Source organism: Zootoca vivipara, chromosome 3, assembly GCF_965207765.1.
Source record: "Zootoca vivipara chromosome 3, rZooViv2.hap1.1, whole genome shotgun sequence".
Taxonomy (NCBI): domain Eukaryota; kingdom Metazoa; phylum Chordata; class Lepidosauria; order Squamata; family Lacertidae; genus Zootoca; species Zootoca vivipara.
Window position 1 is genome coordinate 23,518,679 of NC_142586.1, and position 17,809 is coordinate 23,536,487.

At 41.7% G+C, this 17,809-nt stretch overlaps 1 protein-coding gene across 1 annotated transcript in view; it reads left to right on the forward strand.

Annotated features, from left to right (window-relative positions):
- The first annotated feature begins 1,891 nt into the window (after positions 1 to 1,891).
- Positions 1,892 to 17,809, forward strand: part of TPO (thyroid peroxidase) — a 40,597-nt gene continuing 24,679 nt past the window's right edge. The window contains exons 1-6 of the mRNA XM_088665684.1: positions 1,892 to 1,985; positions 2,933 to 3,017; positions 6,297 to 6,466; positions 7,293 to 7,425; positions 9,668 to 9,797; positions 10,927 to 11,133. Coding sequence (XP_088521810.1) covers positions 1,892 to 1,985; positions 2,933 to 3,017; positions 6,297 to 6,466; positions 7,293 to 7,425; positions 9,668 to 9,797; positions 10,927 to 11,133 — 819 coding nt within the window. The remainder of the gene's footprint in view (positions 1,986 to 2,932; positions 3,018 to 6,296; positions 6,467 to 7,292; positions 7,426 to 9,667; positions 9,798 to 10,926; positions 11,134 to 17,809) is intronic.

Genomic DNA, 17,809 nt, shown 5'->3' on the forward strand with positions numbered 1-17,809 from the left:
GCCAGCTCTCATGTGAGTTAGATCATGCAATAAAGGTAGGGTTTGTTTGTTTGTTTGTTTGTTTGTTGCAAAATCTCAAAAAAATAGAAATGTTGAGCTATTTTTTTAAAGGAAATTCAGCAAAAATAAAATAAAAATCAACACTTCCAAAATGGGTTGCCATACACCTGGGTTTCCCCAGAAATTTTAACCTCCCAGACGCTATTTCCGATGGAAATATCCTGGATATGTCCAGGAAATTCCATACATATGACATGGCAGCCCTAGATAAAGGTGTTCACTTTGTTCTTTGTTCCCAGGCACACTGAGAGAAGGATGCGATAATGGCGCCACTCTCAGTACCCATGGCCCTGAGCCAACCACCTTGTCTGCTCCTCTGCAAATACATCTCAGGTTAAAATGTAGTCCAAAAATCTGAAACTCCAGAATTCCAAACTAAAGGGAAGTGGGCCGTGCAATATTAGCGGGGTAGAAGAAACACATTATCGGAACGCAAACCATGAAGATGAAATGCTGTGTTATATGCACACACAAAATAGAAATAAAGTGGGCCAGTGGCAGTGTATCAAATCACTTTCAGTAAAAACATAAGAATAGCCCTTCTGCATCAGGCCAAGAGTGATGTAGTCCAGCATCCATTCTCACAGTGGCCAACCAGATGCCCATGAGAAGCCTACAAAGCAGGACTCAAGCAGAAGTATACAGCTAGTTCATACTGAAGACCGGCAGGCTTATTCGTGCATAGAGCAAGTTTATACTGAAGGCTGGAGCCTTGGAAAGCATTCCACTGTATTGTTTCAGGAGAATTAGTGCCAGTGATAAACAACACAGCTGCAGAACCTCAGCAGGAAAAAAGGTCAGATTCTAAAACTTTTGTTTACGCATTTTTAGCCTGAAATACGTAAAAACACTTGCCTTTGTTTTGTGGGCACTATTTCATGCAGGGATTTTCAAATCATACACACACAAGCAGTGTGACAATTAAATATCCATGCAGGATTTTTCATCAGTGTATTACAAAGGTAAAACCAAACTTTTAAGATGGGTTGAGTAGTTTCTCTGCTCCTGAACTAGTTGCCCTAGACTTCTTGATTTATAATGGAATAGGAGTGCTCCACTGAAAAGCATTGAAGTTATCTTGAAATTTTGTCTTTGGTACTAGATCACTGATAGCAGAGACATATGTAGAAGTTGAGGTTGATATTGAGGTTGATATGTAGAGGTTGATGTTGCAGTTATGAACTGATATAAGGGCGTATATGAACCATGGTTAAGCTCTGTTCCAAAAGTATGTGCCTTTAGGTTTAATTATGTAGTGCAAATTATGTTCATCTATAAAATATGCCTCCCCCCCTCCAGCTGCAACCAACAACCAACTTCCTACAAACAACATGCATTGGCTTTAATGTGATTCTTCTGAATTACAGTGATTTCAATCTAGAAAGTTTTCAAGGTTTTGTTGCTGTTTTTTAAAGCAAAGAAAACATAATAATGTAATTATGTGAACTGTTTTGAAGTTTAATTGGAATATGGGAGGCATTTTATTTTAAATGTTTATTTTAAGGAAACCTCTGTTATCTTGTTTCACTCTGTGCCCGTTTTCCTTTGTTAATTAAACTCTATGTAAAATAAGTTGTTTATTAATTTAAAAAAAATTGTCACTTGATTGTAAGAAAACCTTTAATCAGTTTGTTTCAACTTTTGTATCTCATTTTATATATATTTTTACATAGATTGGATGGTGAAGGATAAACTTCTGATTATTTGAATCTTTAAAGAGACTGAAATAGGATCAAATTTTGCACAGCGTGAAAACTACTTATATATATATGCTGCTTTTATAAACTGTAGTCCTAGTTTCATTCACTGTACTGTTTTCATTATTTTTCAGATGAGAGTATTCATTTTCTTCATAATTTTAACAGCAATGGTCAGTGTAGCTGTTTTCCTTGCTTTTGTCCAATGGGGCAGGAATGACTTATTCAGTAAGTAAAAACGAAAACATTCTTTACAATACAGGGGGAAGAGGGGCACACATAATGCCCTAAGTATCATTTGATGTATTTTTGGGGGGGGGGGACGAAAACAAACCCTAATATCATTTTCAAAAAAAATTCTCTTGGTTTACTTTATTTAGAATTTTTATAGGATTTTATTCCCCTGTTTGGGGTAAAGAAAAGTCATTCGCCTTTTCTGTCCCGATAAAGTTCCGAATGTGTAGTTTTAAATTATTGTATCTCGTGGCATGCTATTTTTGGGGGAATTCGCACTTCATTTATTACTTCCATCTGTAGAAAGCCTTAACATCAGGGTCCCATTCCTAATTGTGTATTGATGGGGTCCACTAGCTGCAGCGGTTAGGAGTCTTACAAAACGTTCCAAACCCTAGATCCTCTGTGCTGGCTCTGCTGTTAGGGAGTTTCCATTGCCGCATAACTCCCTGCTGTATCCAGCGAAAAACAAAAAAGACTTACACGCCATCCCAATCTGTAAGGTACAAATCAGCCAAAGGCCTGGTTGAAGAAGAATGTTTTTGCCTGGTGCCTAAAAATATATAATGAAGGCGTCAGGTGAACTTCCCTGGAGAGAGCATTCCACAAATGGGGGGCCGCTACAGAAAAGGTGGGCCGCCCACAAACTAATGGGAGGGTGCTAGTGGTGGTGGTATCTCTGCTGACAGTAACCAGTGTAAATTTTGAAATGGGGCATTGTACAGTATTTTGGTGATGACCTCAAGAAGGGAAAGCAGAAGAGGGATTGTTTCCTGATGTAGCTCACAAAAGTGAGCCTGCATGCCATATAGCCCAAATGAAGAGATACAGTGTCTTCTCTATCACATTCATGGCCTGTTGCATTCTTTTGTGTATTGCTCTTACAAATTGTGTCAGATTATGCTCTGGTCCTGTGGTGACTCTCTTTTAAACATGCATAGGAAAAGCAAAAGAGCATGGAATTAGGAGAACTCTGCAGGAAACCGCTTCTATCCAAGGTGAAGAAATGACCGAAAGAAGAGAAAGGTGAGGTAGCAACCTCATACCTGGCCTTGCTCAGTGATCTCCTACAGGTGCCTGCTTACAGAATTTCCTGTCTACATTCAACTTACAATTGCATCAAGGCAGGACAGTACAGTATAATAAAAAAGCCTTCTGCACATCATAATTTATATGGGACTCTGGATTACAATAATAGGCTTAAAGTGGAGGAAAAGATTTATACTGATTAAAGCACTGATTCCAGATCATGCAGGCACAGAAATCATGAGGGTGGTAGAAAACGAGCAACTTATGGATGATTAGAATCTATGCTCGTGGCAAGAAATTCTGTTAAGTATTCTAATTCTTCTTCCAACTTTGTAACTGCAACTTGCAGCAAAACAAGGCCCACATACCTTAAAGGGACCCCTGACCATTAGGTCCAGTCGTGACCGACTCTGGGGTTGTGGCGCTCATCTTGTGTTATTGGCCAAGGGAGCCAGTGTACAGCTTCCAGGTCATGTGGCCAGCATGACTAAGCCGCTTCTGGCGAACCAGAGCAGCACACGGAAACGCCGTTACCTTCCCGCCGGAGCAGTACCTATTTCTCTACTTGCACGTTGACGTGCTTTCGAACTGCTAGGTTGGCAGGAGCTGGGACCGAGGAATGGGAGTTCACCCCGTTGCGGGGATTCAAACCGCTGACCCCTAGGCTCAGTGGTTTACAACCCACAGTGCCACCCACGTCCCCCACATACCTTACAACAAACTATTAAACTGTGTTGTGGTTAGGGTTCCAAAGGAGAACTGGAGGAAAGCCAGGTACAAAGCCTTAAAGTTCATTGGATGATCTTGGGCCAGTCCCTGTTTCTTAGCCTAACCTACCCCATGGGATTGTTGTGAGGATAAGAGAGTTGAGAACCACACGTGCCAATTGAGATGCCTGGAAGAAAAGCAGGGTTTAAAGGCAATATATAAATAAACGGAATCAACGTATTATTTGTACACTCAGAGGTGGTATAGAAATATTGGGGGTGGGCTTTTGCTGCCCAGCTCCCTAAGGGACTCTGGGTCCTCTCTGTCCATGATCAGTCAGAGAAGAATGGATAGAGGCAAGATCCAGTGAAAAGCAAGGCAGATCTTTATTTTTCTGTTGCAACAGTCCCCGTCCCCGCCTGCAGGGTGGTAAGACAGGTGCAGAACAAAATTGTACAAGCCCCTTTAAAGACAGTATATGTTGCCCAACCCCTTGGTCAAAGGCCACCCTAAAAGCATCATACATACATCACATCTTCTTTGGCAATCACTCATAGCCGACTGAGATTGTCTTCCATGAACACAGTTTTAACTGTGAGTCCATAAGTGACTGTAGAGGCTAATTCTGGATCCACACATCCTTCCACAGTGGGGACATAGGTTTCCAGGTGGGATTTGATCATGGTGAGGGTTTGCCAAATGTGCCTTCCTTATGGCATGTTTCTCCCTTTTGTCCTGAGTTTGAGTGTCTTCAAAGTCCATTACTGGCCGAGGGAGCCGACGTTTGTCCACTGACAGTTTTTCCGGGTCATGTGGCCAGCATGACTAAGCCGCTTCTGGCGAAACCAGAGCAGCGCACAGAAACACCGTTTACCTTCCCGCCGGAGTGGTATTCATCTACTTGCACTTTGACATGCTTTCAAACTGGTAGGCTGGCAGGAGCTGGGACCGAGCAATGGGAGCTCACCCCGTCACGGGGATTCAAACTGCCAACCTTCCAATCGGCAAGTTTGCCCCCTGACAAAGAAATGACCAGTACATAATTTTAATGGTAGGTTTATTGTAGCTGTGAGAGACAGAATAACAACAGGAGGTATGTACAGAGGTATGTACAGGTGTAAACTTAATATCACAGCTGTGTGGGAGCAGCAAAAAACATTGCACTGAACATTCACTAAATTACGTGAATTTTTCACTGTTTTAAATAATCTACAAATCATTAATTTTGTAACCTGAGAGTGTGTTCCAAATTCTCAGCAATGTTTGGGGAGAGCATGCTGAATGATGTTAATTCGTGCCCTGAAGGGGTGTTCTTTACCAAATTTTAATAATCCTTGATTTTGAAGCATCGGTGGTGCATTGAGACCAAGAACTTTCAAACTATGAAAGGGTGGGGGGTGGCAGAGTGGGAAACAATGAAGGAAGGGGAAAGTGCATATTTCAGATTTGATCTTCAGAAAGTAACAGGGTGCACAGCACTGTGAAAACCCAAATGTTTAGCTCACAAATAACTGAAGCAAGAGGCAGTACAATACAAATGAGTTTCAGCGCTGCCCTTGAGGATGAAAAAGCACTCCTGGGTTGAAGAGGCAGTTTCTCATCCAGTTTCAGATTGGGAAGCTCTTAATCATTCCATAGAAAGGATTTCAGGGTTATGTTTGCTGATTTAATGAACTAAGTTTTGGAAGAACTTGCCTGAGTGAACAAGTTTCATTTGTGACCTCAGTTTGAACTTGAATCCTAATAAGGAAATAGATTTCTTGTAGTTTTTCTTCCTTTCAGACGGCATTATTTTTTACCTGGTCTCTCCCCCCCCCCCAATGTACCAGGTGTTGAACTTCTGTAATGACAGAACACACATTCCATAGAATCATAGAGTTGGAAGAGACCACAAGGGCCATCCAGTCCAACCCCCTGCCAAGCAGGAAACACTATCAAAGCATTCTTGACATATGCCTGTCAAGCCTCTGCTTAAAGACCTCCAAAGAAGGAGACTCCACCACACTCCCTGGCAGCAAATTCCACTTAATTGCTTACAATTAACATTAACACTGCCAATATTTACAGGCACAAAAAAATCTCTAGAAATACTGTTTCTATGTAACATCCAGTGTCTCGCATATCTACCTGCTCTCAGATCTAATAAAATGAACCAAATTATGGATTTAATAATAATAATTGATTTGTTTTACCATCCATCTCACTGGGTTGCCCCAGCTATTCTTGGTGGCTTCCAGCAAATTAAAACGTTGTCCACTGTTTGGGAGTTCTAGGTTTATGTATGTCTAAACAGAGTATAATAAATGCATACAATAAATATACCATATCATAGCTTTTGCAGTCTACGATAGGAAGCACAGACTGAGGTAGAAATAGAACTCTTGAATCTAAAAGGCCAGGAATGTGCTTGAACAGAGAGAAAATTTTGTATTTAAAATACCCACGAAGAGAAGCTTGATAAACAGTAGTTCTGGGTGACATGATGGAGCAGTAAGCGCACCCATAAAAATCCTAAGAGATGAAAGCATAATTAAAGGGTTTTTTAATCACCATTATTTCTTTGTGTAGGCTTCTTGAAAGACATGGCACAATGGCTTCTTCACAGTTTTTGGCATTTTCCAAATATCCATATCAAGAGACTCAAGCTATCTCTCAAGCAGCTGAAAGCATGGAAGCTTCGAAGCAGGATTTGAAACGAGAACTTCACCAGAAGCATAAACGTTCATTGCTTCCAAGTGGTAAGCAGAAGCAGATGCTCACAAGGATCCCTCGTGGCTCCTTAGGGGTTGTGCCTCTTAGATTAAAGCAGTATTGACTTCATTCTAGTCTTATTTTGCTGCAGGTAGGACTTAAATTCATATCTGGCCTGTGCACACAATTGAACTGTGGAAAAAGAGGCCGCTTTTTGTGCTTCAGGGAAGAAATTCAGATACTCCAAATAACAAAGAACACTTGTATCGATGTCTGAGACACTGTTGTGAAGTTCCTCTCAGGAATGCTTTAAAATGTTTATTTTGTTTGGCTTGAGTATACAGTTTACTAATGTTTTTGGACATTGAAAAAAAAAAACAACCCAAAAGCACTTAAGAAAATATTTGCATTTTATTGCAAATATGCAACTGGCATTCAAACTATATGTGTGTGTGTGATTCTGATTCTTGCATCAGTATTTTGAATGGTGTTGCACCAGTAATTGCAGAATTATTATTATTATTATTATTATTATTATTATTATTATTATTATTATTATTTTGACTTATTAGCCACCTGTTACCCAAAGCCATTCAAGAGACAACACATTTAAAAACATTAGTATACTACCATTAAAAAGAGAATATTAAAAAAAAAACTTCCAAAACAGCCACAGGAAGTTTGGGCAGCATACTAGCAACAAAAGATTTTAGTCTTATAAAAAAAACTTGGGGGAAAGATTTGATTTTCTGTGGCAACAAAAATATGTCAAAGAAGGTGCCAGGCGGGCATTGCTGGGGAGAGCATTCCACAGATAATGAATCGTAGTCAAATGCGGTGCACAAAGAGTGAAGCCATGTTTTTAATTTCCAGACGTGTTACCTGCTGATGTTCTCATGATGATTACCAATGTATCTGGATGTCTGCCTTATATGCTGCCACCAAAATGCCCAGACAATTGTATGACCAGGAAATACAGACATATCACCGGAGCTTGCCAGAACAGGTAAATCTTACAGCAACAGGTATAATTATGTTGACGCTCCCCTTGCAGGGGCCTCCCTTGTTTTTCCTTGGGCTTCTGTACTAAATTAGTTTCACATTAAAACTCTCTGGGTTTTCTTTGAGAATCCTTAGAATTTTTACAGGCTCATTTGAACAATGTAGTTGTAGCACTTACTTGCTATTAAGGATAAATGTTTGCTGTTCAGCACATTATGGACGCAGCTGTTGACTGTAGATGTTTGTGGGAATGTGCAGTATCATTTCAACCCTGAACCATCTTTGAGGAGCCCCAGTAAGTGCTTTAATGTTACATGTACGGTATATTGAATCTGGCAGTTTGGTATTAAGATGTACAGTGGTACCTTGGTTTAAGAACAGCTTAGTTTATGAACAACTTGGATTAAGAACGCTGCAAACCCAGAAGTAGGTGTTTCGGTTTGTGAACTTTGCCTTGGAAGCAGAACATGTTCCACTTCCTGTTGAGTGTTAATTGAGTCCCCCGCTGCTATGGGAAAGCACGCCTTGGTTTAAGAACGCTTTGGTTTAAGAATGGACTTCCAGAATGGATTAAGTTTGTAAACCAAGGTACCACTGTAGTTAGATTAAGAAACCTTGCATATAAAGAAATATATAAAGTGTAGATTTGCATTCAGGCTGTGAACCGGAGCTTTATATGAACATAGGTTGCCCTTGGCAGATGATGGACTGTGTCAAAAGATTGTACCCTACACTTCGCTACGGATATTTCTGTGCATTCTTCCTTGAACACAGCACTCTCGCACATGTTGCTGAAGATTTGGGTTTCCCCATTTGTTTCAGCTGAGGGAACAAATCCACAAGCACACAGAAAAGAAAGGTTTCTTACCCCACTAACATTCCAGTGATCTGCTAAAATATTAAAGCAATCAGGAAGAAAATCACTGGTTAAGCTGTTAAATTAACATATCATTACTTTTAATTGAGTGAAATAGCACTATGTGCAGTATTTTATGCCATTTCAATAAAGACAAATCAGCTGTAACTAATCTGAATGCTTTATTAAGGCGTACGTCAACCTTCAAATGTGAATTATCGCAGTTAATTAAATGTATTACTGTCCCACATTGCTTTGCAAATTGAGCCCTTTTGTATACTGAAGATCAATGAAGTATTACTAAAATAATTGTTCCCTATTAAGTGTCCCTACAGAAACATAAGTGTATGACTAACTTCGTGTAGATCATCTGTGTCTTTCTGTAGTTGCACCTTGCAGGGACTCCTGTATAGAAGGAATAGTCTTTTGTGTTTGGTGCTCCAGTAAATATCTGTTCCTCTTCCTATCATCATCATTCCTTGCTCATTCTTTAGAGCAGCCTTCCCAAGCTCCAGAAGTTGTTGGACTGCAACTCCCATCAGCCCCAGCTAGCATGGGCAGTGGCAAGGGGTTGTGGCAGCTGTACTACTAAACATCTGGAGGGCAAGAGATTGAGAAAGCTGCTTTAGAGAAGCTTACTTGGGACTTTGTGTTTTCACCTATGCCTTTTGCACAAATAAAGAATTGCCCCCAGGTTTGGGGAGCTCTGAAAATAGCAAAGGGCTCGCCATAGCCTACTAAACCCATGCAGTTGAGTGTGCACAGACATGAAATTGCCCTACATTCAACGTGAAAACTTCTCATCTTTTTCAACCTCTTTCCTTCCTTTTTCCCAATAATCACATGGCTTCAGGTGATTTCCTTGACCTTGGTTATCTTTCTTGCTCTTGAGCCATATTCCAAGAGGTCATAATAACATGAGTTGTGTTTACACACCAGGATCCAAAGAGTTACTACAGGAGTGTTGAAGGACTTGGGCATGCCAAGCAAAATGTTTGACATTTCCCCTTCCCCTTTCCTTATGCCATACTGCAAATTCCTTTGAAAATTCCCCCATATTCAAGAGAGGTATATCGCGTGGTATGGAGTGTTGCCTGTTTGATACCCACAAGTTCAAAGCTCCATTGAGAAAGTGGAATTTGTTCTATGGCACTTTGGATCCTGGCCACAGCCTCCAGCTATAAAAATTTTTGCAGGGGATAGCTGACTTTTAAAAACAAACCTTAAACTTGTTCCATACATATCTCAAGCTTGAGGAGTTGCATATGATTGCTTTCCATAAATCTGTCACTGAATGAACCCATAGATTTTTAATATTTGCCCACATGCTTGCTGCAGTTAATGTTGGTGGTTGTATCAAAATGTATTCTAAAACATTTTAATTGCATAGGGCACATCCTAGATGGGGAGCCTCCAACACAGCTCTGGCTAGGTGGCTTCCTCCAGTTTATGAAGATGGACTAAGTCAGCCCAAAGGATGGAATTACGGTTTCCTACATAATGGATTTCCATTGCCATCGGTTGGTACTCTGTGAAATCATTAAAACGTGTATTTTTTAATAAGAGATTTCTATACCGTGCATCAACAAAGTTTCCAGGCATAGAGCCACAGCACAAGAGAGAATGTGATTAAGGAAAAAATAAAACCCACCCACTAAACAGTAACAAATGAGACTTGCTTCTAAGCAGATTCGCACAGGATCGCAACGCTAAGGTAGCTAACACATAATAAGGTCCTTTGTTTCTGCCTAAAGATGATTAGAGACAAGCTTCTTGCAGGAGTGGCAGCTTGGCCCTGCGACCGTGGCTGCCCAGGGCTGTGGGTACCATGCAGCGTGTGTGGACCTGGTAGTGAAATTTGTGGATGCCGGGCCCCTTCATGGAGAATTTGTGGGTGCTTGGGCACCCAGGGCCCCAGGGAGTTGGCACCTATGGCTTCTCGTTTACTGCTTAGAGCAGGACTGAGGAACCTATGGCTCTTCAGATGTTACTGAACTATAACTCCCATCAGGGCCGGCTCTAGGGGTAGGCTGGGTGGCGCGGGGCGCCAGGTCGGCAGGGGGCGCTGCACAGCGAAGCCGTGCAGAAACCACGCTGCGCCCGCCCACCAGCCGCGGGAAGGGGCGGGGCGGGGGCACCAGAGCGATCCATGACGCCAGGGCACCCGACCCGCTTAAGACGGCCCTGACTCCCATCATTCCTCACCGTTGACTAGGCTGACTGAGGCTGATTGGTTTCCAACAAGACAGAGAGCCACAGTTTCCCTATCCCTGCCTCAAAACAACTTTGCCGAGAGAGAGGGGGGGGAGGGAGAGAGAGAGAGGGAGAGAGAGAGAGGGAGAGAGAGGGAGGGAGGGAGAGGGAGAGGGCATAGCTGCCAAGTTATGCCTATTCAGCATAAGGGAAAATCCCTTTAAAAAAGGGATAACTTGGCAGCTATGGGAGAGGGAGAGGGAAAGAGAGTGTTTAAGTTGTACATGTTTAACAATTTAATAAAACTGAAATATGTTTTTTTAAATAGAACAACTTTGTGACTTATGTTATTTTGGCTAAAGTGGTACGTTCTTGGTTGCTTTCGCTCCCTATGGCTATTGAATGAAAAGTAAATAGTGTCTCACATGCCAACTCAATTAACTCTTTTTTCTCCAGGTGCGTGAAGTGACAAGAAACATTATTGAGGTATCTAATGAGGCTGTTACTGAAGATGAGCGACATTCTGATATGATCACTGTGTGGGGGCAATACATCAGTCATGACCTTGCATTTACGCCACAGAGTGTAAATCGACCTTCCTCTCTGGAAGAAGCAGACTGTCAACTGACATGTGAAAACAGGAGTCCGTGTTTTCCAATACAGGTATCCTTTAGGTTTGTTTTCTTTAAAATATGATGGTTGGTAAAAGTAGTTAAAATATGAGAGAATAAATAAGGTCATGCTTATATTTTGTTGCTAAGCTAAGAGTTTTATCAGGATGGGGGAGGGGATTACTATGGTCTTCTGCATCAAGTTTTTCATTCCAGTAAGGAAAGTAGAAACAAATAATTCTCTGTTTCAAAGGGGTCATTCAGTTTAAATTTTCCTATGAAGGCAAAGACAGTGAAACACAATCTATAAAGCTATTATTTCACTGGGAATGAACTGATTTTCAGAGTGTTATCAAAATTCACTAACTTTGAGTTCCTTTTTCAATTACGGTAGTTGTTATTGGCCACAATAAGTTAGCATTACAGGTCTGCTATTCCATAGGAACATGCCCAGTTACCGGTATAAGGTCACTATTGTATACACTGACTGGCAGTAGGCCTCCAAGATTTCAGAAAGTGGTTCTTGACCATTCCCCCCCCCCCAGCCACGAGATGCTGGGAATTGAATGTGGGAATTTTACTCAATGCTTTTACTACCGAGCCACAGCCCTTCTTGAAATTTGTTGTGCTTTAGGAAAAAACATCCTTATGTCCATATGTATTGCTATGAAGGGCATTTTGAGGGGGGGCTGTGGGCCAGTGACTTTCCAGTTTTTCAGGCATGGGTCTTTTGTAGCACTGCCTGGAAACACCAGGAATTGAACATGAGACCAGGGGCGTAGAAAGGGAGGGGCGATAGGGACGCTCCGCCCTGGGCAGCGCGATCCTGAGGGCGTCAAGACAGCTGCCCCCCCGCCTGCACTGGGTGCCCCGCCCCAGAACACACGCCCCGCCCCCAGAACACACGCCCCGCCCCCAGAACACACGCCACACCCCTACGGGTGGTGCGCCACGTCCCCAGAATGCGTGCCAGCCCCACCCCCAGTGCCGGAGCATGAAGCTCCGCCAGTGCATGAGACATTCTGCATGGAAAGCAGATACTCTACCCCTGAGCTACATGGCCCTTCTCTGAGGATGTATGTGAGAATATATATGAGTCTGTAATTCTGCTGCATGTTTTTAGTATGGGCTTTCTATCCTTGAAAATGTGTGTTTGTCAAAAGCAATATGATCCCTAGAATTAATGGATGCAATAATTTGCTGTTCTGTGGGAGATTTTTCCTCCTCCTCCTCCTCCTCCTCCTCCTGGCAAACAACACTGCTTGAAAAGCAGAAGGCACCTTTGGAAGTTACTTTCTACCCATTAGCACCTTCCCCTGAAGAATACAAAAGCTCTTAAGCAAAGAATTCAGTGTTCGGTTACTCCTTCACTGGCTTAACAGTCCCCTTACAGTGCCTTCACTATAGCAAACCTCCCTATTGCCAGATTATTAGTTCCTGCTAGTCATTGTTTGTTTTTGACATGAAGTCTTTCCCGTCAATTAAAATTCTTACTCCATTTTAAATTTCCCTTTCTGTACAATGCAAGTTAAGAACAATGCAGAATAGTGCCTAAATTTAAAGGCCAAATTATAATCCCTTTGAACGAGGAGGTGCACCTACTGAGCCACAGAGACTTCCATTTATATAGCTATTTCCTAACCTGGTAGTGCTTAGGATGGACAAGGACAAGAAACCTACCCTGGACATACTGCAGGCCCTTGCGAAGAACGTGAACATACCCAGCAGATCTGGCATAGCAGTTAGGGACCCAGCCTTTACAACCTACAAGCAAAGTTGCTTCAACAGTTCTGGATTTCTATTTGGGAACAGGGATAGGAAGGTGACAGTTGCTTCTCCATCTCTTATCCCATTGCACCTAACAGTTAAGAGCATGGGCTAGTTTTACCTTCCAATCCAAAATCACTCTGCGAAATCTTAAAAGCTGTGCAGTGAGTCAACAGCAATCTGTGTGGAATTTGCTTCCACAAGAGGAGGTGATGGCCACTAGACAAATTCAAGGAGGCTTTGGAAGAGGATTAGACAAATTTAAGGAGGCTTTCAATAGCAACTATGTACCACCTGGGAATCACAAGTGGGGTCCTGCTTGGGAGTTTCTCTCTCATAGGCATCCGGTTGGCCACTGTGAGAACAGGATTTTAAACTAATGGCCTTTAGCCTGATCCAGCAGGTTTTGTTCTTATGTTCATATCAACTGGAATTAACTGTTGAAAAATCAAAGAACACGATGTAGTGGTGGTCAATATCAGGTCCTCCCTAAATGGACTGCGCCATTTAGTTTCTTTAGTGTACTATTAGTTGAAACTGAATTCTGTTTAAGAATATTTTGATCAGACCTAGGTTTCACTGTACCAACAGGGATGGGCCAGACAAAAATGTAAACTCTCACACCATGATTACACTTGGAGTTACTCTGGCGTTTCTGATCTGGATCTTTGTTTCATTCATTTGATTAGGCTAAAGGCATGTATGGAATTAAGGTGAGATTATCTGGCAAGCTTCTTGCAAATTGGTAAATAAGTACTTATTTGCAATGCGCTTCTCTGGCCATGTTTTTGAAATGCTATCAAGGGTATTTTGCAGAATAAGAATTGTCAAGCAGAGACTTATCCTGGCTAGGTTTTGTTTTGCTGCTGCTTCAAATAAGAAGGCTCCATAGAGAGATATTTTTTATTATCCTGGACTTACTTCTTCCTGTGGAATATCATCATGCTCTTCCATAGTGCACATTCCGGCAGATGAAAGTACCACGCCAAGCGCTCCACTTGGGAAATGAACTACAGAACTGCATTCTGTTAACGGTACAGTTTCAGAATATCTAAAGATTGTTTTTGTTGTTTGTTTCCCCCATCAGTGGACGCTGTGAAATTATAGAGTTGGAAAATGGGCATTCTTCCAAACCAAAGTGTTGTCCTTTTCACCCTTCAAAAAGTAGCAAACAAACATTCATTTAAAACAGATGGAAAAAAAATTTCCCTAGGTTATAGTTGGCTACAGTAATACACAAGACTCATTCCTGGAAGCTCACCCTAAGGGCTCTTTGCAGTCAGGCAAAACTCACTGTTTGAGGTTCCTTCCACAGGGATGTCAGTCAGCAATTGATGGTTCCTCTGCTGGTGTCAGGTGTGGCACCCTTGCCCTCCTGATATTTGTCTTTCTTCCTTTCATCTTAGGTTTTAAAATTGCCTGGAAACTTTGATTGCCTATGCATTTTGAGAATCTACTGTTGTAGATACTTACTTTTTTGTAAGTATAGTGTGAATGTTTATTGCTGGTAAATAACTTTACTATGCCAGATGGCTTAGGGAGGCATCTATGCCAGATTATTATTATTATTATTATTATTATTATTATTATTATTATTATACATTAAGGTGTTGTTTTTTAAAAGAAATATCATGTCTACAGTCATACCTCGGTTTGCAACCACCTCCATTTACAACCGCTTCGGTTTCCGACCACCGCAGACCCGGAAGTGTTTACATCCGGGTTCCACGGCGCTCGGATGCGCAGAAGCGATCTGCACAGCGTGTGTGTGTGCAGAAGCGCTCTATCGGCGCTTTGCGCATGCGCAGAAACGTGCATCAGGGAACGACCGATTCGGGGAGCGACCGGCTCCGCGGAACGGATTGCGGTCACAAACCGAGGTATGACTGTAATTGCACCATAAACTATAAATTATTTCCCCCATGCATATGAGGATCTCCTGCACATATAGGTTGTCCCATTTCTTTCAAAGCAGGTAGCACATACATGAATATCACTCATTTAAGAAATAGCTGCATGGATTCCTTTCAAAGCAGGTAGCACATACATGAATATCACTCATTTAAGAAATAGCTGCATGGATTCCTTTCAAAGCAGGTAGCACATAAATGAATATCACTCATTTAAGAAATCGCTGCAAGGATTATTGTCCTACCTTCAGTATGTCGCAAGATTGAGTATTACAAAATTACTGTCCATTTAGGTAGGCTCATATGAAGTCTGATGGGTGTGGGCTTCTGCTGTGTAAAATGTAGCAACTGTACTGTGGAAGGAAATTGCAAATGCTGTTGGTGGTGGTCATATATCTATAGCTTGTATGCCCCCTACTTTGCACAAGGAAGACTTAACTCCACGGTTAGCTTAGCTAACAAAAGAGGCACCTCATTGTGCCGCCACCTGTCTAACAGGAGCATCCAGAAAGATTTTTCTAAAACATTTTGGGAGGTGTTTTTCTCTCCTTCATAGGCAGTGTGCTATCCTGTCAGGTGTGGGGGTTGAAATGCACGTGACCATTCTAAGTTGTGTATTGTGACTGTCATCGGCATAATAATATTGACTGCAAATTCTGGCTGCTTTTAATACGAAACACAGTTTCTAAAACAAAGGCAGAGAAAGTCAGATGAACCTATTCCAATGGGGAAAGTGTATAGCAATGTGTATTTATGAAACTTTATGGAGCAATTATGCCACATGATGTTCACAAGACTCCTTTGTATCTTAGGTCAAGCTAGTTTTTGCTAGTGTCCTGAAAGACACTTGGTACACTAATTAAAGGATGGATTTTTTTTAATACAGTCCCAGTTAAGACGGAAATAACTTATTGATGGTTACAAGGTGTTTCATAGTGGAAGGGACTGTCCTAGAAGGCAGTGGACTCTTCTTTGTGGGATGTTTTTAAGCAGATAGCCACCTACCAGGAATGATGTTGTAGTGGCTTTCCTGTGCTGTTCAGGGAGTTGGATGACCTTTGAGGTCCGTTCCACCTCTCCAGTTCCTGTGGGGGAAATGAGCCCCACACTCATTTGTGTCTTGCAAAACTCCTCAAGGGGCAGGTTTTTGATATGATAATGAGAGTGAACAAGCAGGCAGAAGCAGGTTTTTTTCCTCCTCTGAACCTCAAAGCTGAGCCAGTGCTATATCAGGCACTCATCTGAGTAAAGCATGATGGGACATTGCTTGAGGGAGGAGCTGGTGGATTTGAACTACGCTTTCAGGACAGAGGAGATGAGCTCTGAGGAAGAAGAGCCACAGAATTAAGGACAGCAGACAGCAAACATACAAATGGTCATCTGTCATGTGTGATCTAGTTGAGATTCCTGCATTACAGGTGATTGGACTATATCAGGTATCCTCAAACTCTGCCCTCCAGATGTTTGGGAACTACAACTCCCATCATCCCTAGCTAACAGGACCAGTGGTCAGGTATGATGGGAATTGTAGTCCCAAAACATATGGAGTGCCGAGTTTGGGGGTGCCTGGACTAGATGACCCTCAGGGTCCCTTCCAGCTCTCCAATTCTATGATTCTATTGTTCTATGAACATTCATCCATCAGATGTGGTGACAATTTATTTATTTGTTTATAACAGAGAATCCTAGGAACTGTAGTTTAACACTCATAGAGCTACAATACCCAGCACGTTTAACAAACTACAGTTCCTGGGATTATTTGGAGAAGGCATCCCCAAACTCAGCCCTCCAGATGTTTTGGGACTACAATTCCCATCATCCCTTACCACTGGTCCTGTTAGCTAGGGATCATGGGAGTTGTAGTCCCAAAACATCTGGAGGGGCGAGTTTGGGGATGCCTGATTTGGAGGAACCCATGACTGTTAAATTGGTACAAGACTGCTTTAAATGTTTGTTGTGGGTGTGACCTAAGCCACTTTTCAAAGCTGCAACTTACCTTAATAACAAATATGCATTTTTTCAATTTTTCATTTTTTAAAAAGCATTAAAACATATTATTCAAATCACAAGAAACCAGTCAGTTCTATTAAATGTGCCCAATGCAATTAAATGGATTATCTGCCCCTTTGAACAATTTGTGTTTTAGGGTTTGTTTTTCAACCTTCATTTATTTACGTTCGTTTCTTGAGGATTGAGAAGAAGAAACATCCCTCTGAGCAACGGATTTCTTTTCTCAAAATAGAAGAACCCTCTTGAGTATGATAATTACAATTCAGAGAGATATTTTAATAGCTGGCAGCTATTTGATGGCCTCTGCAGTAATTAATTTAAAAAAAGTCAGCGTCGTAATTATATTTTATTTAAAATAGCCTTGGTGATAAATACAATTACATAGCTGGAAATATTTTCTTCTAATGATTCAGTATGAAACATCCTGTGAATATACTGCCTCTAATTTTAAGCAGAGGATCTGCTCTCTAACTCTTCGATGTGAAAAACTACGGTCAGGTGGGTCGTTTTTAGCAGAGCTAAAATTCTGTTCTAGAAGTATTTCTTTATTGATAGACTTCATCATATAACTGAGGAGGGTTGTTATCTTTCTGCCAAAGAAGGAGGCAGGAGGCACCTAGAAGGCCACTAGTTTAGGCAAGGTACTACCCTAGGATCCATAGATCATGTTAGTGTCTGTAGAGGTCCTCTTGCATACAGCTGTACTTGCCCTGTAGCCTTCCACATATTGCCAAGCTCCAACTCCCAATAGCCCCTGACAGGGAATAGTTAGAAGTCCAGCAACATCTGGGGGGCCACAGATTGCCCATCTCTGGTCTATACAATTGGTTACTTTGTGTTTGCAATGACAATTGTGTAGACAGAGCCCCGCATGTGTCTAGTTATATGTATTGGGGTTCTGTTCGGGTATTCAGATGAAGGTATGCAGGTTGAAAATGTAGCCTGATACACCTTTCCATGTGCACTGAAGTCTTTAAATTCATTTAATCTTATCTGGCAGAGCTTTTCTTCTTATGAGTTAGCACTGGGAAATGAGGTGAA